The 25,050-nt window shown below is 43.1% G+C and overlaps 1 protein-coding gene across 1 annotated transcript in view; it reads right to left on the bottom strand.

The window, feature by feature from the left end:
- Positions 1-25,050, bottom strand: part of DBF4B (DBF4 zinc finger B) — a 45,265-nt gene that overhangs the window by 19,613 nt on the left and 602 nt on the right. Inside the window, 5 exon segments of the mRNA XM_013045996.2 lie at positions 1,352-1,506; positions 11,436-11,501; positions 11,952-12,174; positions 18,641-18,724; positions 24,799-24,949. Of these exon segments, the coding sequence (XP_012901450.2) occupies positions 1,352-1,506; positions 11,436-11,501; positions 11,952-11,973 (243 nt within the window). The 5' untranslated portion in view covers positions 11,974-12,174; positions 18,641-18,724; positions 24,799-24,949.

Raw genomic sequence — 25,050 nt, 5'->3', positions numbered from 1 at the left:
TTCCCTTCCTCTCTATCTGCCTGCTTCTCTGCCTACTTGTGATCTCTGTCTGTCAAATAAATAAATAAAATCTTAAAAAAATAAAATAAAATAATGGGGCACCTGGGTGGTTCTGTTGGTTCAGTATCTGACTCTTGATTTCAGCTCAGGTGTCACAATCTCAGAGTTGGGAGATAGAGACTCATGTGGGGCTCTACACTGGGCACGGAGTCTGCTTATGATTCTCTTTCTCCCTTGCCCTCTCTCCCTCCCCACTCTAAAAAAATTATAATAAAAATAAAATTTAAAAAAGGGATAAAGAATAGAGACAGAAGTAGATGAATGCATGGGCGCCTGGGTGGCTCAGTGGGTTGAGCCTCTGCCTTCGGCTACGGTCATGGTCTCAGGGTCCTGGGATTGAGCCCCATGTTGGGATTTCTGCTCAGCGGGGAACCTGCTTCCCCTCTCTCTCTCTGCCTGCCTCTCTGCCGACTTCTGATCTCTGTCAAATAAATAAGTAAAATCTTTAAAAAAAAAAAAAGAAGTAGATGAATGCTTATCCAGATTAGGGGTACTGAGGAGAAATGGGTAGTGACTGACAATGGTTATGGGCTTTTTTCTTTTGGGGGTGATGAAAAATGTTCTAAGTCTGACTGTGTATTCACTTAGCTTGCATATCTCTGTGAATACGCTAAAAGCCATTTAAAAAACAACATAACCACTTTATTTATTTGAGTGGGAGCCTGATGCGGGACTCAATCCCAGGACCCTGAGATCATGACCTGAACTGAAGGCAGTCGCTTAACCAACTGAGCCACCAGGCACCTCTAACTTCATTGTTTTTTTTTAAGCATTTTTTTTTTTTTAAGATTTTTATTTATTTATTTGACAGACAGAGATCACAAGTAGGCAGAGAGGCAGGCAGAGAGAGAGGAGGAAGCAGGCTCCTCGCTGAGCAGCGAGCCCGATGTGGGGCTCGATCCCAGGACCCTGGGATCATGACCTAAGCCAAAGGCAGAGGCTTTAACCCACTGAGCCACCCAGGTGCCCCAAGCATTTTTTTTTTTTTAAGATTTTTCTTTACTCAACAGACAGAGATCACAAGTAGGCAGAGGGAGGAAACAGGCTTCCCGCTGTGCAGAGAGCCCGATGCAGGGCTCGATCCCAGGACCCTGAGATCATGACCTGAGTGGAAGGGAGAGGCTTAACCCACCCAGGCGCCCCTCTAACTTCATTTTTAAAAAGGATGGCTTTGGAAACTGTAGTCATACCAATGAAAATACCTGGAAGTCACAGACAGAACTCCTCTCCAGCTCCTGCCCTACCACCCACAAAGGCACATGACATCACAGGTTGGGAGCAATTCACATACCCCACCCAGCTGCTGGATGGCCCCCGTCAAAAACTGGAGACTTTTGCCAGCAGGCAGATCCAGATAAAAGGACTTTCCAGAGAAGGGCTGCCTCCCAGCATTTGGTGAGTTCTTCCGGCATTTTTCCAGACAACTGGAAACTCCCAGCTGAGTCCCTAGAAAAGAACGACAAAAGGAACAAAGTGAGAAGCATGGGCTAAGGGAGTCCCGCGAACAAAGCAATGCTCACCAACGGCCTCTGCGTGGCGTGCCCCGGGTAGGCCCCGGGCATGGAAAGATGAACCTGAGACTAGCGCTCCTGCCCTGGTGAAGCTCGGATGCAGAGACACCAGGACCCTCACACATGGATGGTGGGAACATAACACAGTGCAGCCACTTGAGAAAAGTGAGGCAGTGTCTCAAAACGCTAACCATTAACATGTGACCCAGCAATTACACTCCTAGGCCTGTATCAGGGAGAAATGAATGCATATGCCCAGATAAAAACCTATACAGGGCGCCTGGATGGCTCAGTTGGTTAAGCGACTGGCTTCAGCTCAGGTCATGATCCCGGAGTTCTGGGATTGAGTCCTACATCGGGCTCTCAGCTCCATGGGGAGTCTGCTTCTCCCTCTGACCTTCTCCCCTCTCTCACTCTCTAATAATAAATAAAATCTAAAAACAAACAAACAAACAAAAAAACCTATACAAGAAGGTTCATTGCAGCCTGGTTCATTGAGCCAATAGGGAATAATTCTCATGTAAATAAAACGGTAAGTGGAATGTGGTGTATCCACTCAATGTAATTTTATTGGGCAATAAAAAAAGACTGAACTACTGATACATGCTACAACTGGGTTGAACCTCAAACACATGCTGAATTAGAAAAGCCAGACACAAAGGACCACATATTATATGACTGCATTTATATGAAATGCCCAGAAAAGGAAAATAGAGAGAGAAATTAGATCAGCGGTCACTTAAAGGCTGATGGTGGGCGGAATAAGGAGTGACTAAAAATGGGCATGAGGTTCTTTTCGCGTTGATGAAAATATTCTAAAATTAGACTGGTGTGTTAGTTGCATAACTTGGTAAATTAACTAAAAATCACCGAAAGCATACATTACAACAAATGAATTTTATAGTATGTAAATTATATCTCAATGAAGCTAAAAAAAGGAACCCCCAAAACCTTCAATGAATATAATCTTGAGAATTGTACATTTCACTATATATAAATTTTACATTAAATGGAAAAAACTATAAACAAATATGGAATTCTAGTCAATGAAACGCATGCTGAACTATTTAGAGGGAAAGGTACTACTGTCTACAAATTACTTGAAATGTATCAAAAATACAATAGATGGGAAACCTGGGTGGCTCAGTGGGTTAAGCCTCTGCCTTTGGTCATGTGTTCCTGGGATGGAGCCCCACATCGGGCTCTCTGCTAAGCAGGGAGCCTGCTTCCCCCCACTCCCCCCTCCCTGCCTCTCTGCCTACCTGTGATCTCTGTCTGTCAAATAAATAAATAAAATCTTTAAAAAAAATACGATAGATAAAAATCAATGATGATAAAATAAGTATAGTAAAACATCAACGGTAAAACTAAACGGTGTGTCCAGATGCTCGTGTGGAATTCTTTTGACTTTGTTGCAGGGCTGAAAACTTTCACAATAAATGTTAAGAGATAAAACAGATAAAAATGGATTTGAGAGAATGTGATAAACACTGAAGACAGGCAAAGAAGTTCTAACATACAGATAAGAAGAGTTCCTAAACACAATGAAAGAAAACAAAAAAATTCCCAGAATACTAAAACTTACAATTGAAGAAACTTTCCCTGAAATAAAAAAGTGTATTTGAAACTAACAAATTCAGTTTGTCACATACTTGAAAAAATGGACCCGGAAGAGCCAATACCAAGATATAGTTAGTGACATTGCTGGATTTTTTTTTTTAAGATTTTATTTATTATTTATTGGACAGAGAGAAAGAGTGAGCATGAGTAGGGGGAGAGGCAGAGGGAGAGGGAAAAGCAGATTCCTGCTGACCAGGGAGCCTGATGTGCGACTCGATTCTAGGACTCTGGGATCGTGACCAAGCCGAAGGCAGACGCTTAACCGACTGAGTCACCCAAGCACCCCCGGATCAGATAATTTTGTAAGTTTTCTAAAACTCTTTGATTCCACTAATTCTTTTTTTAAATTTATTTATTTGATAGAGATCATAAGTAGGCAGAGAGGCAGGCGGAGAGAGAGATTGGAGGAAGCAGGCTCCCTGCTGAGCAGAGTCCAATGCAGGGCTCGATCCCATGACCCTGGGATCATGACCTGAGCTGAAGGCAGAGGCTTTAACCCACTGAGCCACCCAGGAGCCCCTGATTCCATGAATTCTTGCATCACTGCTACCAACTGCCCTATCAGACTCCCAGCTGGACCTGCTCAGTTAAACCCTGCCTGCCCTGGTGAGATGGTATTTTTCTTTTTCTGAGTTCCATATCACTTACTGTCTGTCCTCGTGGTATTTTCAGCTTCATATTCTTGTTTACTTCTTCAGGGTGAACCTCTGGGCTCCCATTAGACTGGGAACTATTTAGGGAAGAGATTTTGACTTACATATCAGTATTGTTCCCATAAAACCAGAGCCTGCTCTCCCATCCTCAGCGGGCGCCTGACCTCCGGGCACTTAACTTCTGGTCCCCTAAACCTTCCTCTTCCTGAAAGTGTCAGGTACAGAGGCGGAAAATACTGGAGAGTCAGGTTGGCATTTCACAGAGAAGACTCCTGTTGTGAGTCCCTGCCTCTGCTTCTTCCTAGCTGTGTAAACCCTGGGCAGGTCACAATCTCTCTTAGTGTCTCCCAATCTTCTGAAATAGTGATAACAATTACTACCCATCCTCCTTGGACAGTCCATATGGAGTAAATAAAATACTGCAAATTGTGTCAGGTAATGGTATTGGGGGGGGTGGGTATTCAAATACTTAACCTGCACCAACCACTCTGAATGAGGACTGGCCGGAAGTATCGGATTTAGCCAAATGAGGAATACCTGCCGAAAGTTAGCCCTGGGCATTATTCTAACTGTGGCCATTCTAGATCCCTCCCAATGCTAACTTCTCCAGAAAGCTTGCTTTTTTTCTTTTTTAATTGAAGTATAAATAACATACAACATTGTTATTAGTTTCAGGTGTACACTTTAATTCTGTACTTGCAGAATCACTCCTTTCGAGTTCCAAACAAGATGATAAACACATAAGGCCCACTGACTTTCTCGACAGAAATAAAACCTAGAGAAGCCACGGAAGTGAGGAGGAATGAGATGGATGTCAGATCCGGGCCTTGGGGGCTGGGCGGACAGTAAGCTCAGAGCAGAAGGGTGCCAGGGTGTGAAGGTGGGGGACAGACTGGGGATTGCTTTCAACTTGTGCTGTCACTGCTTGGCAGTGGGCAGGGCCAGTAAGCAGCCCCGTACCCCCCAGAGGCAGCAGGGTACCATCAAGGCAGTGTGGAGCCTAGCACAGGGTAAATACGCACGTGTATGAGAAAGAGATAACAAGAGGTCAAGGGGTCCGCGAGCTCGCTGGTGTCTGAATGAACCTTCCTCCCTACCGTCTATCCATTTGGTGAGTTAGGTAATTACAACTCAAGGAGACAGCTCTTTTTATTTTTATTTTTATTTTTTAAAGATTTTATTTATTTATTTGACAGACAGAGATCTCTGTTTTTATTAATTTATTTGACAGGCAGAGATCACAAGTAGGCAGAGAGGCAGGCAGAGAGAGAGGGGGAAGCAGGCTCCCTGCTGAGCAGAGAACCCAATCAGGGCTCTATCCCAGGACCCTGGGATCATGACCTGAGCCGAAGGCAGAGGCTTTAACCCACTGAGCCACCCAGGTGCCCCTGAAATTATTTTAAAGAATGAAAAAGAAAAAACCCAAACCCTCAGTAGGTGAGTTACATCTTGTAACATAGTGTGAGTTGGTGGCTGAAGTGGAGGAACTCTTCCAGAAGGTATCAAGAGGAGATGGTATCAAGAAGTGGACCAGCCAGATATTAAGAAAGGACAGAAAGAGAAGTGTGAGCAACACCCCAGAGGGGCTGCAAAGGGAAAGAAAAAAAGAATGGAGACAGGAAAATATTTGGAGAAATAATGGTCCAGGCTTCTGAATATATGTGGAGGGTAAATGCAAGAACTTCTGTTCTTGCCCCCAAGGGCCACTAAAATGACAGATAAAAGAATAAAAATGGACAAAGAAACTGGCAAGAAGATGACAATAGGCAAGAGAGATGCCCCTGAACTGTGGAAGCTGGAAAGCAGGCAGAGGCCCCAGAGAAAGCGGCCTCTGAAGCCCTCGAGAAGCTGGAGCTGGAAGGCCCACACCTGCAGAGCCAGAGAGAGAAGGCTAGAGCACAAGACGGGGGCTGAGAAAGAGGCTATCAGAAAGTCTTTAAAAGGAATGGTTAGCCAGTCACCAGGAACCCTCTCTCACCCCAGGAGAAGATTCCAGCAATGGTTCTTCCCTGGGGGGAGATTTTGATGGAAACATTGTTGGTGGTCACAATGGAGAGGGGTTGTGCTTCTAGCCAGCAGAAGCCAGGAAAGCAGCTTCACATCTTCCAGGACAAGGTCCTTGCAGGAAAATGACCTGGCCCTACATGTCAACAGCGCTAAGTGTGAAAGCTCCCTGGGCTAGAGGACATGGAGCACAGGTGAGAGCAGGGATAAGCCCCACTGAAAACACAGAAGGATATCTACCTATTGAACAGTGAGACCTGTAAACCTCTTCCCCTATGGAGCTCCCAGAATGCTGACCACCACACTTATAACCCCCAGTGTGATAGTGGTAGGAGGTATGGCCCTTTAGGTGAGATCATAATGTAGAACCTGGCCCTCAACATGAGGCTGGTGTCCTTGTAAGAAGGAGAGAGACCAGAGCTTTCACTCTCTCCATCCAGGAGGGCATAAAGAAGAGGTCATATGAACACATAGCTAGATGATAGGCATGTACAAGGCAGGAAGAGTCCTCACCAGAAACTGAATCTACTGGCGCCTTGAGCTTGGTCTACCAGTCTCCAGTAACAGGAGAAATAACTGTCTGTTGTTTAAGCTACTCAGTCTATGCTGTTTTGTTATAGCAGCCTGAGCTATAAGACACCCACCAAAATTGCCAGGTTCCAGCCTGATTACTTAGAATCAAGTCTACTGCTGACAGTCCTTTCCAATTGGCATTTTATCACCTCACTTTGAAATAAAAAGGGTTATGAAAGACCATCAAATATTTAAAGAAAGCTTCTAAAAAAGAAGAAAAAGGAAAGTTTTTAACAAGAAATCTGACTACCAAATGAACAGAAAAAAGACCTTAGAGGAGAGACAACACAGGAAAGCAGAGGAAAACAGAAAAAAAAAAAAAAAGAAGAAAAAAAACCCCATGAATATCTCAGAGAGATAAAAGAAAGCAATGCCTTCCATAAGCACAGAGGCAACTATAAAAAAAGGAAACTACAGAGAAAAAAGCCTTTTAGGAATTGAGAAACCTATTACAGAAATAAATTTAATATAATGATTGGAGGTTAAGTTGAAGAAATTCTACATAGAAGAGAACAAAAAACAAACAGATGGAAAGTGGGAGAGAAAGACAGGAAAACCGAAGAATTGGTCCATGAGATCCAATATCTGAATAATACAAAGTTCCAGAAATAAAAAAGAAAGAAAATGGAGGGGATGAATCTTACAGAAATAGTGCTAGCAACTTCCAGAATGAAAGAAAATGAGTTTCTAGACTGAGAGTCTCCACCAAGTGCCCTTGCCATGAATGAAAAAAGTCCCACATCAGGGCACACTGTCAAGTTTCAGGACATTAAGGAGAAAGAAGATTTTGGCTTCATTTCAGGCCATTTTGGAGACCAGGTAATTTAAAAGCCTTCATAATACAAAACATCTAAAAAAAATACTGGCTAAAATATAAATACAAATCCCATCTAACAGCTAAATTCACAAAATAAATAAATAAAAGGATCCCACAAATGCCCTGAATGATGAGAAAACTGAAAACCACTGTGGTAAAAGCTAATGCTGGCTGCCCTGGGGGAGTTTGTGGGCTTAAAAGAAAAGGGTTTGGGACTGATGAGCCAGATGGGCCCAGGAGATAAGGTTTTGTGCCTGCCTAAAGGAGGGAGATAGAATTGAGAAATCCTGCATGAATCTAGGAGAAAAGGTAAATTAGAAAATAATCTATCCACCAAAAGAGACAAAGGGGGAATACTGTCTATATTAGCTTGGGCTCTGCATGACAAAAATCTTCTCTGAGAACTCATAAGCACAGGCCTCCCAAGAATTTGGAATTCAAATTCACATTACTTATGTGGTCTAAAAACCCACGATGACCACCACCAAGCAGAGAAATTAAAGCAAAAAATAATCCCAGCTCGGGGCACCTAGGTGGCTCAGTGGGTTAAAGCCTCTGCCTTCGGCTCAGGTCATGATCTCAGGGTCCTGGGATCCAGGCCTGCGTCTGGCTCTCTGCTCGGCAGGGAGCCTGCTTCCTCCTCTCTCTCTGCCTGCCTCTCTGCCTACTTGTGATCTCTGTCAAATAAACAAATAAAATCTTAAAATAATAATAATAATAATAATCCCAGCTCATGTCTTTGGCATACCTTAAACAATCAAATGCAAAGCAGTTCTAGAGGTACACAGCCTAGTTCAAGGTTCCAAGAATTTCCAAAGATAAAGCATCCTCAAACATTAACTCACCTTCCAACATTATAAAACACATGAAGGAAACAAACTAGTGGGTAAGAATCAACAGAAATAAGAGACACCAAAATTGGATCCCCAGGAGCTTCAAACAGAATAATCATATAGACTATAAAATAATTACTTCAATTATTAAATGCTTTATTTCACTAAAATCAGTATTTAAAATACTGAGAGAAAATAAATGTCAACTTAGAATTTTGTACCTGATTGAACAATTACCCAAGAGTGAGGGCAAAATAAAGGCAACTTTCTTTATTTTTTATTCCTTTTTTTTTTTTTTTTAATCTTGAGGGCGAGAAGGGTAGAGGGAGATGGAGAGAATCCTAAACTGGGTCCATACCCGTCATGGAGCCTGACACTGGGCTTGACCCCACAACCCTGAGATTACAACCTCAGCTAAAATCAGTAGTCAAGAATCAGATGCTTTACTGACTGAGCCACCCATTTTTTCAACAAAGAAAACCAAAGGCATTTTTTCAAACAAAGAAAACCCATTTATCCACAAACACTTCTTACTAAAGGACTTTACAGAGGTGTACTTTGGGATGAAGGAAGCTAGACCCAGAAGGACTGAAATGCCAAAAATTTGGCAAAAATATGTATAAATCTAAACAATCACTGACTGTATAAAACAACAATAACAATGAAAAATTTGGAAGTAAAAAAGACAATTAGTGTTAGATGGGGGCAGGGGTGGTTCAGAGATAGACCAGTCTAGGCCATTATCGTGTTCAGGAGGAAGGCAGAAATATTTACAGAATTGGACTTTGCTATAGTACACTGGAAGCTACAAGAAGTGGAACGTGGTTGAATCACTATATTGTACATTTGAAACTAATATAAGACAAGATGTTAATTATATTGGAATTAAAAATTAAAACAAAACAGGGACGCCTGGGTGGCTCAGTTGGTTAAGCAGCTGCCTTCGGCTCAGGTCATGATCCCAGGGTCCTGGGATCAAGTCCCACATCGGGCTCCTTGCTCGGCAGGGAGCCTGCTTCTCCCTCTGCCTCTGCCTGCCTCTTTGTCTGCCTGTGCTCGCTCTCTCTCCCTCTGTCTCTGGCAAATAAATAAATAAAATCTTAAAAAAAAAAAAATTAAAACAAAACAAAAAGATTTGTACACTTAAAAAAGTGGAACAGGTCTTCAAAATTCTGGGGAAAAATGATTTCCAACCCAGAATTCTTTAACTCTTTATCATTCAAATGTAAGGTAGAATAAAAATTTGTCAGGGAGCCTGGATAGCTTAATGGATTAAGAGTTTGCCTTCAGTTCACATCATGATCCCAGAGTCCTGGGTTTGAGCCCCACATGGGGCTTCCTGCTCAGTGGGGAGCCAGCTTTTCCTCCTCCCTCTGACCCTCCTGCGCAAACCCCCTACCCCGTGTTCTCTCTCCCTCTCTCAAATAAATAAATAAAATCTTTTAAAAAAGAGTGAAGAATTATCAGACCTGCAGGTCTTGAAAAATTTATCTGTCATATACCTTTCTCAGGAAGCTATATTAGAAGATGTACTCCACCAAAATGAGGAAATAAATGAGGGAGAAGAAAAAAGGAATTTGGAATGTAGGGGATCCTAAACAGGAAAGAAGCAAAGGGAAATCCATAAAATGATGAAGGGAGATTCTAGGATGAAATCAGTGCAACAAGCCTAGGCATAGCTGGGCGGGACTGGAAGACTAAGACAAATGATTTCAGAAGGTATGTCTTCCAGACAAAGAAGAAACTGATGGATTCTTTGATGAGCTTGAAGGCACTGAGGGAAGGTTTGTAATTCTGGTAAAATCTGGACATGAATTAGTCATCATTCACAGAAAATGAGGCATATTTCCTACTTTACTACATGGGTCATCTGTGAATAACCATAATAATAATAATGCAAATAAATGAGTGACCAATCAAAAATGACTACATATAGGGGTGCTGGGGTGGCTCAGTGGGTTAGCTCAGCTCAGGCCCCGTGTTGGGCCCAAACAAACAAATGAACAAAAACAGACTTTATATGCACTAAGAAGAGGAGAGATGAGGAGGGAAATGTGTGTGTGTGTGTGTGTGTGTGTGTGTATGTGTGTGCGCGCGCACGCTCAGGTAAGTGGGGAGAGAACAAAAAATATTTTCCATGCTAGGAAATCAATATATATAATTTAAGTTGAAAACAACAAAAACAGTAGGAGTATGCTATTTAGAAATAAGTAGGTAAACACTAGAAGAAATAGCTAAAACAGCTGTAAACAATAGCACCCTAGGGAGTGGCAATCAGGAGGAACAACTCCCACTGCTGGGTGTGTGTGGGTGTGTGGGTGTGTGTGTGTATGAGAGAGAGAAAGGGAGGGATGGAGACCTGGCCTTTTAAAATGATGTAACCATAAAATTGTGATAAAAAAGTTTTTAGGGGCGCCTGGGTGGCTCAGTGGGTTAAAGCCTCTGCCTTCCGCTCAGGTCATGATCCCAGGGTCCTGGGATCGAGCCCCGCAGGGAGCCTGCTTCCTCCCCTCTCTCTCTCTGCCTGCCTCTCTGCCTACTTGTGATTTCTCTCTTTGTCAAATAAATAAAATCTTTAAAAAAAATTAAAAAGCTTTTAAAACCCTCTAAAATTCACACATAGTCATATTACAGTGAATTTTAAGAACAAATATAAAGAGAATCATCTGAAATGTTCTCATGAAAAAAGCAGGTCACTTACAAAGGAACAAGAATCAGACCAACATCAATTATCAAAGGCTCTACTTTCTGCAGGAAGAAAATACTGTAATTTTTCACTGTGTTGAAGGAAAAGAACTTTGACTTAAGAATTTTAACACACCGGTGAAGTCAAGATATTCTCAGGCATAAAAGCCTCAGAAAATTCATCCCGTAAAGCCCCCTTTTGAAAACTCTTGGAGAAAAGTTCTTCAGCAAAGGAAGAGTGGATAACTTAGTAAAATACATTAACGTTCAAAGGCAACAACCAAGGCCTGTATCTGTAATTATCCAGAACTAAAACTAGAAGATATTGAAAGAAGTGGGAGGGGGAGGATTGAGGGAAGTGAGCATGTGCTGAAATACGCTATTTCGGTGTTTAAGTTTATGGTAAAAATAACCATGAATGTGGGCTTAATAAAAGACTCTATCCTGACTCCCCATCTGCTAATCTTGTTTGTATTATCAGACTGAAAGCTCTTATTTGACCTTTAACATGAATTCCTAAATGATTTAATGACATCCCACCATACACACACACTCAAAACCACTAAGTAATTAGAAAACCCTAACAGCGCTAACATTTCTCGACCTTTCCATCCCAAGAGACTCTGGTGCAGGAGGAGCAACTTCGACCTCGCATCCCTAGTTGTGACCTGTTACCTACCTAGGTCCGGAGCCCGGAGCCTACTCTCAGCCATAGAACTCTGCAGCTCAGAGAATTTGCCGTCGCCTAAGAAAGGACAAAACAGCAGCAGAACCACCTTCATTAGCCTTCGACCTTCTATCATCCCCCCTCCCCCCCGCCTTCCAATTACCGCACAATCTCCGGAGCGGCTCCCGGGTACAGCAAGCCTCAAATCCATCCCAATCCACATCCCATCACACCTCCCGCACCCCCTTCAAGGCTCTGGTCCCTCAGTCCCACCGGCCCCTCTAGGACTGCGCTCTCAACTCCCACGGCCTCTTGGCCACCCTTGGTACGTTTCAATTCCTCCCTCCGGGTTCTTGTCCCCTCAGTCCCTCTGCCCCCTCGAGTCCTCTGCCTCCTCAACTCCTGGGAGCTCTTTCCGTCCCTCCACCCTCCTCAGCTTCTGCACCTATCCGCTCCCCAATGCCTGTGCACCTTCCCCATTCCTTATCCTCTCTACAATCTCACGACCCCTTCCGCCAACCTTCTTACCCCATCTTCCCCTTCCCGGCATCCGTACCCTTTCCTGGCTCCCTCAAATTCTTGGCTCCTTCTCGGCCTCCGTACTCCTTCCTCAAGGCCTCCGCGTTATATTCGCGGGCTCCATGAGCGATTTCAGACGTCCGAGGGCCGACGGCAACTCCACGAGTACATTATCAGTCTCTAGGCGCCCTCGGTCGCGGCTTCGGTTTAAATTTCCTGTCGGCCCCGCCCCCTAAAATAGCGTAATAGCTGTGAGGGGCTGCCCTACGGTGGCCCTGCGAGGTCAATATTAACTCGGCAAATGCTCCCTTTCCCCCTTCCTTTTCAGTTCCGCTTTCTCCACCGTCTCTTCATTTCTTGATTTGCCATTGGGTGGAGGAGATACCCTGCGCCTTAAAAGACGGGAAGCTGGGGGCTAGTGGTAGCCAGTCTTCGTGATTCTTCACACTAAGCTGGTTGGAAATTCTTGGGAGTTAGATAATAAATAACAAGACAAGGGGCGCCTGGGTGGCTCAGTGGGTTAAGCCGCTGCCTTCGGCTCAGGTCATGATCTCGGGGTGCTGGGATCGAGTCCCGCATCGGGCTCTCTGCTCCCCAGGGATCCTGCTTCCTCCTCTCTCTGCCTGCCTCTCTGCCTACTTGTGATCTCTCTCTGTCAAATAAATAAGTGAATAAAATCTTTAAGAAAAATAACAAGACAAGCCTAGCACTTACAGAACATTGACAATTTACAAAAGAACAACAACCCATGAACACTTCATTTCATCTTCACATCTTTGTTTCACTCCCTTTTCTCCACTTACCTACCTCCAAAAAAAATTCTCAAAAGAGGTGTCTCCATTCTTCACTTCTTATTCCCAACTCACGTAATTAGACTTTGATCCTCACCTATCCACTAAAACTATACTTGTCCAGGTCAGCTATCACTTCCATTTTCCCAAATCCTATGGTCACTTTGCTATACTCATCCTATCTGACTTTTAGAACCCTGAAACAGACTATTCTCTCCTTCTTGAGCCAATTTCTTCATTTTGCTTCTATTTCTACCAGTTTTCATCTTCCCTCAATGATTCTTCAATTTCCTTTGCTGAATCCAAAGGCATTGTCCCACCTATAAATATTGCAGCATACTAAGGCTTTAGACCTTAGCCCTCTTCTCTTCCATATTAACACTTTCTCCCTAGAAAATCTCATTCAACTCCATGGCTTTACAATTGGCTCTATGCTAATGCCTGCAGTATTTCTATCTCTACCTCTGACCTCTCCTTTGATCTCCAGACTTATATATATCCAAGTGGCTACTGAACATTTCTACTTGGATGTCCAATGGACAACCTCAGGCTTAATATGTTCGAAACAGAACATTTGCTTCACCCACACACCCCTCAAAAAACCCACCTATTCTCCATCTCAGTACATGTCATACAATCCACTCAGTTGCTCAAGACAAAAACCTAGACATTATTTCAGTATTTGCCCTTATCCCCACCCCTACTCCAAAAACAAATTCTGCCAACTCCAATGTACATCTTGAATCAGACCACTGCTATCATCTTAGTTCAAGCCACCAGACCTTCTTGCCCAAAGCACTGTGTTAATTTCTAACACAATTTCTAACACTTGTTATTTTTTTTTATTTTAAGATTTTATTTATTTATTTGACAGAGAGAGAGAGAGCGAGCACAAGTGGGGGGAGTGGAAGAGGGAGAAGCACGCCTCCCGCAGAGCAGAGACCATGATGTGGGGCTTGATCCCAGGACCTGAAGGCAGACACTTAACGACTGAGCCTCCCAGGCACCCCTCTTTTTTTTTTTTAATTAAGTAAACTCTACCCCTAATGTGGGTCTTGAACTCATGACCCTGAGATCAAGAGCTGCATGCGCTACTACTGACTAAGACAGCATATACATACCAGCCCTGATGAACTAAAGCTTGACCATGTGACTTGCTTTAGCTGATGTAAAAAGAAAAAAAATTCACATCACTTCCAAGCACAAGTTTTAAGAGACAGGATCATTTACCAAGTTCTTTCCCCCCATTACAATGACTAGCAATGTCCTAGCTAGAGGAAGACCTGACAGCTTGGGTTCCTCAGTCAAAATGACATAGAACTGGGGCGCCTGGGTAGCTCAGTGGGTCAAAGCCTCTGTCTTCAGCTCAGGTCATGATCCCAGGTTCTGATTCCAGCTCCTGGGATCGAGCCCAGAATCGGGCTCTCTGCTCAACAGGGAGCCTGCTTCCCCCACCCGCCTCTGCATGTCTTTCTGCCTACTTGTGATCTCTGTCTGTCAAATAAATAAATAAAATCTTAAAAAAAAAAAAAGATGACATAGAACAGGACCATGGGCAACCCCAAATGGATTTGTAGCATAAGTAAGAAATAAATTTCTGTTATTTTAAGCTACTGAGATTTGGGTATCATTTTTTACATCATAATCTAGTTTAAGGTTCCCAAAGTATAGCTCATCCCTTTCAAAAGGCTCTATCTAGGAAGTCAAAACTATTTTTATAATAACACAAAAGACATTATTTTCCATTATTTGTTCTCATTCTCTCATGAATAGTTTAGTGGAGTATGCAGAAGCAAAAATAAGAATCCAACACTCTTTTGTCAAACCAGTTATTAAAAAGATTTGGAGGGGTGTCTGGGTGCTCAGGCGTTAAGCGTCTGCCTTCTGCTCAGGTCATGATCCCAGGGGCCTGGGATGGAGACCCACAGGGGGCTCCCTGCTCAGCCAGGGGCCTGCTTCTCCTTCTCCCACTCCCCCTGTTGGTGTTCCCTTTCTCACTATGTTTCTCTCTGTCAAATAAATAAAATCTTGAGGGGAAAAAAAAAAGATTTGGAGAAATGTAAAACAATGTCATTCTTTTGATTGTTTTTGTCTTGGAAAATACATACATTTTTTAAAGTTTTATTTATTCATTTGAGAGAGAGAGCATGTGTGTGGTGGGGAGCTGAGGGAGAGTGAGAGGAGCAGACTCCCTGCTGAGCCGGGAGCCAGACTCAGGGCTCCATCCCACTACCCTGAGACCATGACCTGAACTGAAACCAAGAGTCAGATGCTTAACTGACTGAGTCACCCAGGCACCCCAGAAAATGTATTTTCATTAAAAATTCATTATTTATAAGTCAATCGGAGAAAGACAACTATCATATGATCTCCCTGATATGAGGAAGTGGAGATGCAACATGGGGGGTTAAGGGGGTAGGAGAATAAATGAAACAAGATGGGATTGGGAGGGAGACAAACCATAAGTGACTCTTAATCTCACAATACAAACTGAGGGTTGCTGGGGGGAGGGACTTGGGTGAGGGGGGTGGGGTTATGGACAGCGGGGAGGGTATGTGCTATGGTGAGTGCTGTGAAGTGTGTAAACCTGGCGATTCACAGACCTGTACCCCTGGGGATAAAAATATATTATATGTTTATAAAAAATAAAAAATAATATAGTCTATAAAAATTCATTATTTACATTAATAGATAGTGGGCTTATTTTTAAACAAACAAGATACAGTTTTTTAAAGATTCTATTTATTTATTTATTTATTTGACAGAGAGAAGGAATACAGCAGGGGGGGTGGGAGAGGGAGAAACAGGCTTCCCGCTGAGCAGGCTTGAGCGCAGGACTCCGAGATCATGCCGAAGGCAGAGGCTTAACAACTGAGTCACCCAGGTGCCCCAACAAGAGTACAAGTGGTTGCGCTCGTGCATCCGTGCAAGTGGTTAGGGGCAGGAAGAGGGATAAATCTTCAAGCAGACTCCCTGGGAGAATGGAGCCATATTTGGGGCTTGATCTCAGGACCCTGAGATCATGGCCTCAACTGAAACCAGCACTTGGATGCCCAACTGACAGAGCCACCCAGGTGCCCCTATGAACAATATTTTTAAGCTTTAATTTCTAATATGGTAAATATCACATATTTTCTTTTCTAAATATATATACAAACATAAAAAAATACATTTACTTTTATAAATTTAAATTAAAAAATACCCGCATTTGTGGTGTCTGTCTCAATTGGATGGGGGTCCCCAAATGTGGGGCCACTCAATCTGATGGAAGCCAGTGACGCAGGCAGTGAAAGGATTCACTGGAGGCAGAACAAAGGAAATAGAAATTTACCAAAATACACCGCAAGGGAGCAGCAGGCAGGGCCACAAAGGAGAGATGGCCGGCCCCAAGGCAATGGGTGGGGGCTGTTTTTCAAGAAGGACAGTGAGCAGGTATGGGAACATATGGAATAGTCCCTTTTTTGGGTACCTGTGCCTGGTTCTAAGTAGCCCGTTGGTTGGTTAGGGCCTATGGATAGTTTGAGATGGGTCACCTGATGGGCGTGTCTGTATCTAGCCGGAGGGCTGGGGTCTCTGTGGGCCTTTCTACCTTACTCAGGTTTCCACTGTTCAAACCTGTTGCCTAAAAGCAGCCGCTAAAACGTTGTGGTAGCCAGTCTCCCAAGATGGCCTGCAGGGACGTATGTCTCCTGGCAATCGTGACCACATCAAATAGGGCTAGGAACCAACAGAATATTCAGGAAAGAGCAATGTGCCGTGCCAGTTCTGAGTCTGGGTCGTAAAACATTTCAGCATATGCATTGCTGTTTCTTGGACCACCTGCTGTGGGGGAAGGGAGCAATCCTGACATGAGGAGGTTCGAGTATGCCTATGGAGATGCTCTCATGAAGTCTTCCTGCTAAGAGTCAGCAACAACGTAACCGCTAACGTGACTGAACCATCTTGCAAGGAGATAGTTCAGACCTCGCTGAGCTTTCTGAAGACTGCAACCTCACAAGCGATCCCAAGACAGGAAAGCCCAAGCAAGCCGCTCCCAAATTCCAGGCCCATAGAAATCCAGTGAAAATCGGTGGTTGGTGGTTAAATCATTACATTTTGGGGCAAGACAGCGACAGATAACTGACAGACACATCAATTATTAAAAAAAAGCTGTTTGGGCTCCTCCATTATGGATCAAATTCCCCTCCCTTTCAAAACCATCCAGTGGCTTTCCTTGTTAGCTCCTCTGACCATACTTCCCTGTAACTTGAATGAGCCCAACATGGGCGTTTATACCAACAGCTCCATTTCCCAACTCTTCTCTCTTCTTTTAGGCATCAGATCAAATCTCATCTATTTTCAGATAGAACTTTGGAGACCACCCATCCTAACACCAGCTCGCCCATTTCTTATTTTCTTCACAGCACTTAACCACCATCAGAAACTTTCTTATTTGTGTACTGGTCTTTATTTGTCTATGTTTCCCCAGCTAGAATGCAAGCCCATAAGAAGGACCTTTTCTTTTCACTTACTGCTACATCCCCAAAGTAAAGAACCCAGCGGGTGCTTACTAAATATTTATTAAATGACCAGATCCCTGAATCTCTCAGATCTTCATTTTTTTTTATTTGTAAAATGAAGATAATAGTATCTACCAGAAAGTGAGGTTTTAAATATTCAACATGTGTTAAGCACAGTTAGTGACTAGAAAAATGTACCTTTTACTACTGGGCAGAAAATGTTTTGAGATAGTAATTCAAAATTTTCTTTCTTACCATTTTTCTCCATTCCTGAGGGGAAGTGCTTAAACTTAAAAAAAAAAAAAAATCAGCTCCTATCATAGAACAAGGACTGATTTCCCAATATCTAAAAACAAAACAAAACAAAAAACCCTGTACAAATAGATACAGAAAAGAATAACCCAGTTGAAAATGGGTAAGAGAATATTCATGGAAAAAGAAATACAAAGAGCATTCAAATAGACTCAACCTCACTTAAAATAAGAGAAATGCAAATTAAACCTACTCGGAAATGCCGCTTTTCATTTAACAGACTGGCGAAGATCAATTTCGCTAGACAGTGCCAAATCCCCTTACATCGGGGTTGTAACAGCCTCCTATGTAAGGCAATTTGGCATTATCTAGCAAAATTACAAATGTATGTATCTTTCCACCCAGCAATCTCATTTCTAGGAGTGACTCTACAAAAGTGACTCTACAGATACGCTCACACATATGTGCTAGGATTTATGCAACATCTACTGCAGCACTGCAGTATCTACCAGCTGTATGGTGTTTACTAGAGAAATACTTAAAAAATAATGACACAGGGGCATCTGGGTGGCTCAGTTGGTTGGGTGACGGCCTTCGGCTCAGGTCATGATCCCAGAGTCCCAGAATCGAGTCCGGCATTGGGCTCCCTGCTCCATGGGGAGTCTGCTTCTCCCTCTGACCTTCTCCCCCCTCGTGCTCTCTCTCACTGTCTCTCTCTCAAATAAATAAAATCTTTAAAAATACAGAAAAGGGATGCAGATATATATACATATATATTTAATTTATTTAATAAATACCAATGTAGCGCTTCTTTATGATATTCAGAATGTTTTTTTGGGGAAAGATTTTATTTATTTGTGAGAGATAGAGTGAGCGAGAGAGAGAGAGAGAGAGAGAGAGAGAACACAATCAGGGAGGAGCAGAGGCAGAGGAAGAAGCAGACTCCCTGCTGAGCAGGGAGCCTGCCCTGGGGCTCAATCCTGGGACTCCAGGATCATAATGGGAGCTGAAGGCAGATGCTTAACCAACTGAGCCACCCAGGTGCCCCTCAAAGTGCTCTAAAAATTGTAATTAATTTCATCCTCATAAAACCCCTGTGAGGTGGGTAGTTAGTTACGCCCATTTTGCACATGAGGACACTGAGATTATAACTTACTTGCAGTCACACAGCCAGAAAGTGTTAGTGCTGGTATGGGAACCCAGGCAGTCTGAATTCAGACACCATGCTCTTAACGCTGCTCTGTGGGTAACACAGTCAAAGAAAACCAATACAGCAATATTAAAATCTGACAAAATTGATTTTTTTGGAAGATTTTATTTATTTGACAGAGAGAGACACAGTGAGAGAGAGGCACAAGCAGGTGGAGTGGGAGAGGGAGAAGCAGGCTTCCCATCAAGCAGAGTGCCTGATGCCGGGTTTGATCCCAGGACTCTGGAATCATGACCTGAGCCGAAGGCAGACACCTCATGACTGAGTCACCCAGGCACCCTTGAAAAAATTGATTTTAAGAGGTAAAGAATTGTTAGGGATATAGGTGTCACTGCTTGATGATAATTCACCAGGAACTAAGTAACCTAGTATTGTATGAACCTAACAACATAACCTTCAAATATTTAAGGCGAAAAAATATATTTAAGGCAGAAATACAAGAGAAGGGGCACCTGGCTGGTTATGTTTGTAGAGCATGTGTATTCATTTAAGGTCATATATTTCCCTCTATTTACTTTAGCTGAATTTTATTTTATTTTTTTTAAGATTTTATTTATTTATCAGAGAGAGAGAGGGAGAGAGAGCAAGCACAGGCAGACAGAATGGCAGGCAGAAGCAGAGGGAGAGGCAGGCTCCCTGCCGAGCAAGGAGCCCGATGTGGGACTTGATCCCAGGAAGCCAGGATCATGACCTGAGCCAAAGGCAGCTGCCCAACCAACTGAGCCACCCAGGCGTCCCTGAATTTTATTTTTTTTTAAGATTGTATTTATTTATGTGACAGAGATCACAAGTAGGCAGAGAGACAGGCAGAGAGAGAGGAAGGGAAGCAAGCTCCATGCTGAGCAGAGAGCCCCGCTGAGCTGAGAAGTGGGGCTTGATCCCAGGACCCTGGGATCATGACCGAGCTGAAGGCAGAGGCTTTAACCCAATGAGACACCCAGGCACCCCACTTTAGCTGAATTTTATAGCATGCGAACATGAGTGGGGGAAAAACAGAGGACAAGTAGACTCCTAACTGAGCACAGGGCCCAGCGTGGAGCTTGATTTTACAACCCTGAGATCATGATCTGAACCAAAACCCAGAGTTGGATGCTTAACCGACTGAGCCACCCAGGCACCCCTCTTCAACCTTTTTTTTTTGGTAAATTGCTTTATTGCTAAAAAATGCTAACCATCATTATTCACTTTTTAATCTCCCCTTTTATAATTATCTTTTTATATGTCTTATGATGGACATACTAATTTGTTATAGTGATTCATAAACAAATACATACATACATCAGACATGCCTAGTGAAATATTTTTCCTGCTAAGAGTATGTGGCAAAAATATGTTTGATGCTGGGTTCCTAGGTGGCACAGTCAGTTAAGTGGTGGATTGTTTATCAGGATGGTTTCAGATCAGGTCATGATCTCAGGGTCGAGAGATTGAGCCCTGCATCAGGCTCTGCACTCTGGGGAGTGGGCTGGAGATTCTCTCTCTCCCTCTACCCCTCCCCACCGCTCATACTCTCTCTCTCTAAAATAAATAAATAAATAAATTTTAAAAAATTTTTAATTTAAAGATTTTATTTATTTATTTGACAGACAGAGATCACAAGTAGGCAGAGAGGCAGGCAGAGAGAGAGAGAGAGGAGGAAGCAGGTTCCCTGCAGAGCAGAGAGCCCGATGCAGGGCTGGATCCCAGGACCCCGAGATCATGACCTGAGCTGAAGGCAGAGGCTTAAACCACTGAGCAACCCAGGCGCCCCTAAAATAAATAAATAAATCTTAAATATATATATATATATATATATATATATATATATATATATATATGTTTGATGCTTACTGGCCTAGAGAAACTTTCCCACAAGCATATAAAGAGACATATATAAGAATGTGAATTGAGGTCTCCTGGGTGGCTCAGTCAGTTAAGCGTCTGCCTTTGGCTCAGGTCATGACCCCAGGGTCCTGGGATCGAGCCCCACATCAGGCTCTCTGCTCAGTGGGGGCCTGCTTCTTCCTCTCCCACTTCTGGTGCTTGTGCTCCCTCTCTCGCCCTCTCTCTGTCAAATAAATAAAACCTTAAAAAAAAAAAAAGAATGTGAATTGAAGCAGTATTTGGGAAACTGGAAAGTAAATGACTACCAACAAAGGAATGGATCAACTAGGATATGCAAAGAGTGGTTTAAATGAATGAATAAGGGGTGCCTGGGTGGCTCAGTGGGTTAAAGCTTCTCCCTTCGGCTCAGGTAATGATCTCAGGATCCTGGGATCGAGCCCCGCACCAGGCTCTCTGCTCAGTGGGGAGCCTGCTTCCCCTCTCTCTGTTTGCCTCTCTGCCTACTTGTGATCTCTGTCAAATGAATAAATAAAATCTTTAAAAAAATAAATGAATGGATAAAAGCTACATGTATTAACATGGGTAAGTATTTTAAACAATTTTATGTGAAAAAAAGCACACTGCAGGATGAAAAGTCCCACATGCAAAAATAATGTGACATGTTGTCTACAGATACATATATATGTTTGGGTAAATACACAAACATGTTGTATTATATATTATGTTTCAAACATTCCGGAGGAGGATAAACACCAAATTCAGAAATAGTGTTTACCTCTGGGGAGGAAGGGAAGAAAATGAGATTGGAGAAAGTATGCAAGTAGGTTTTATTTCTGAAAAGGAAAAAAAAAGATGTAAGGTAAATAAATAGCTCATAATTTTATTATTTTATTATTTTTTTTAAAGATTTTATTTATTTATTTGACAAAGAGAGATCACAAGTAGGCAGAGAGGCAGGCAGAGAGAGAGAGAGGAGGAAGCAGGCTCCCTGCCGAGCAGAGAGCCCGATGGGGGACTCGATCCCAGGACCCTAAGATCATGACCTGAGCTGAAGGCAGCGGCTTAACCCAGTGAGCCACCCAGGCGCCCCTTTATTTTTTTTTTTTTAAGATTTTATTTGAGAGAGAGAGAGAGAAAGCAAGGGAGCATGAGCAGGGGTGGGGCAGAAGGAGAAAGACCCCCCACTGAATGCAGAGCCTGATGCAGGGTTTAATCCCAGCACCCTGAGCCAAATCAAGAGTCAGATGCCTAACTGACTGAGGCAGCCAGACGCCCCGCTCATAATTTTAAATCAAGATGTACTGACACTAGTCTCCCTGGGTTCTCCTCCTCAGTGTCAACCATCCTCTTACTCCTTGTCTGTGATTGCAGAGGTATTTTATGCACATACAAGGACACAAATGTATATATATATTCCCCCACCCCATGTTCTTTTCAAACACAATTGGTAGCAAACATTACATACTGTTCTGAGCCTCACTTTTTTCTTTAACAATGTAGCTTGAGTTTTGCTACCTGTCAGTACATTAAGAGCTTCTTCCATTTTTACAGCTGTCCAGTACTCCTTTTTGTGACTTTTTTCTTTTTAAAGATTTTATTTATTTATTTGTCAGAGATAGAGATAGAGAGAGAGAAAGAGAGAGAGAGAGAACACAAGCAGGCAGTGTGGCAGGTAGAGGCAGAGAGAGAGCAGGCTCCCCACTGAGCAAGGAGCCCAATGCAAGACTTGATCCCAGGACTCTGGGATCATGACCTGAGCCAAAGGCAGCGGCTTAACCAACTGAGCCACCCAGGCATCCTTTTTGTGACTTTTTTGAGCCCATCTCCCAGGGACAGAATGGAGACTATTTCTGTCCTTTCACTACAATAAGCATCACTGTAATGAATGTCCTTATAAATAGGTCATTCTGCACACATGTATGTATTATAATAAATTCCCAGAAGTAGAAATGCTGGGTCTTTTCAAATTGTCCTCCAATTAGATTGTACTGATCTACTTCCTGCTCTCACATTTTCCAGTGCCTGCAACTCAATCACAGATCAAGACAGCATATTATCAGCCTTTTTTTTTTTTTACAGATTTTATTTATTTAGTTATTTGACAGAGAGAGACAGTGAGTGACGGGACACAAGTGGGGGGACCTGGAGAGGGAGAAGCAGGCTCCCTGCTCAGCAGGGAGCCCAAAGTGGGGCTCCATCCCAGGATGTTGGGATCATGACTTGAGTAGAAATGAACCTCCCAGGTGCCTTTTAAAAAAAAAAATTGCTTTTTTTTTCTTTAAAAAAAAAAACCTATTTTTTAATTTGAGAGCGAGAGAGGGAGCAAGCAAGAGAGAGCACAAACTGGGTGAAGGGCAGAGGGAGAAGACTCCCCACTGAGCAGGGAGCCTGATGTGGGACTTAACGCCGGGACTCCAGGATCATGATCTCAATCAAAGGCAGATGCATGACAGACTAAGTTACCCAGGTACCTTATTATCGGCCTTTTTTTTTTTTTTTTTTTTTTTTTTTTTTAAATAGATGAGAGGTTTTTTTTTTTTTTTTTTTTTTTTTTTTTTTTTTTTTAGATTTTATTTATTTATTTGACAGAGAGAGATCACAAGTAGGCAGAGAGGCAGGCAGAGAGAGAGAGAGGAGGAAGCAGACTCCCTGCTGAGTAGAGAGCCCGATGCGGGACTCGATCCCAGGACCCCGAGATCATGACCTGAGCTGAAGGCAGCGGCTTAACCCACTGAGCCACCCAGGCGCCCGATTATCGGCCTTTTTGATCTGAGAAGTAAACACTGTAGCTCATTCCAAGTTTAATTTGCATATTTAAAAAACTTTAGGTCAGCATCTTTTTATAGATTAAAAATAATTTTGATTTTTTTCTGTAAGCTTTCTGTCACCTTTCCAGTTTTATGATTTTTTTCTTAACCACAAGCAATTACTTTTGTAATAAAATAGCCAATGAGGATTTCTTTTTTAACTTTTTTTAAGATTTTATTTTTTGATTTGACAGAGAGAGAGAGAAGGAACACAAGCAAGGGGAGTGGGAGAGGGAGAAACAGGCTTCCTGCCCAGCAGGGAACCCAACTTGGGGCTCAATCTTAGGACCCGAGGATCATGATGTGAGCCGAGGGCAGAGCCACTCAGGTGCCCCAATAAATAACTCTTTAAAAAAAATCCTCGGGATGCCTGGGTGGCTCAGTCATTAAGTGTCTGCCTTTGGCTCAGGTCATGATCCCAGGATTCTGGGATCGAGCCTCGCAATGGGCTCCCTGCTCCACAGGAGGCCTGATTCTCCCTCTCCTGCTCTTGCTGTCTCTCTCTATCAAATAAAAAAAAAAATATCCTTACAGATTTATTTATTTGAGAGAGAGAGAGAGAGAGAGAATGTGCAGGAGGGCCAGAAGGAGAGGGAGAGAGAAACTGAAGCAGGCTGGGTGCCCAGCGCACAGCCCAGTGTGGAGCTGGATGTCAGGACCCTGAGGTGACAACGGACGCCGAAACCAGGAGTCTAACCCACTGCGCCACCCGGGCACCCTCAAGTATCTTTTTTAACACAGAGTCTGAAGAGCCTTCACTCAGTTTTGTGAGATGTTCCTAAGGCCTTCAAAAATCTTTGTGCATGGGGCACCTGGGTGGCCCAGTCATTAAGCATCTGCCTTCTGCTCAAGTCATGATCCCAGGATCTTGGGATTGAACCCTGCTCTGCAGAAAGTCTGTTCTCTCTCTCCCACTCCCCCTGCTTGTGTTCCCTCTCTCGCTGTTTCTCTCCATCAAACAAATAAAATCTTAAAAAAAAAAAAAAAACCTTTGTGCATAGTACCAATACCGATTTCCTAATTTTGATACTGTACTATAGTTATATAGATAGTACCACTGGAGGAAACCGGGTGAAGATGCACAGGTTTCTATGGACTATTTTTGCAATTTCCCATGAGCCCATAATTCTTTCAAAATAAAAATTAAAAGCTAACAAAATTTCATGGTACTTTTCTGGTTGCGGGGGCTCTGTACTGACCTCAAACTATGACCGTTGAGTCATAATGGCTCCCAACTTTTGTCAACTGACAATCCCCACTGGACAACCACCATTGGACAAAGCTCCATGAAAACATTTACCTCACTATCTTGTCATTAAACACTGCCTGTTCCCACCAGACTGATGAAGTCCCTTTGAGGGCAGAGATTCTGTGATATTTCTATCTTTGTATTTTCAGAGCCTAGGAGCTACATACACCATGCTGTAGGTACTCAAATATTTAGTGAATGAAAGAGTCAGGTCAGTAACCTACCAGCCTCTCTGTAGTTCAGGAAAAGCCAACCTAAGTTCTTGGGTAATTCATTTTGGCCAGGAGCCAGGTGCTTCCGAGTCAGCTGAGGCTTGTGCAGAGGCCTCTGGTTAGGCTTCCTGTAGCTGTAGGACTTGTGCCTCGGTTTCCTTCCCTTTAATACAAGAATCTCCTCACAGAGTTGTTGCGGGGATTACAAGCAGTAATGCATCAAAAGCTCTTAACTTAGCACAGAGCCCGGCAAAGAGTAGAGAA

The sequence above is a fragment of the Mustela putorius genome, unplaced genomic scaffold, assembly GCF_011764305.1.
Source record: "Mustela putorius furo isolate JIRA1106 unplaced genomic scaffold, ASM1176430v1.1 tig00000487_pilon_pilon_pilon, whole genome shotgun sequence".
NCBI classification, from domain to species: Eukaryota; Metazoa; Chordata; class Mammalia; order Carnivora; family Mustelidae; genus Mustela; species Mustela putorius.
Note: the sequence above shows the minus strand (reverse complement) of the source record. Positions and strands in the feature narration are given on the sequence as shown.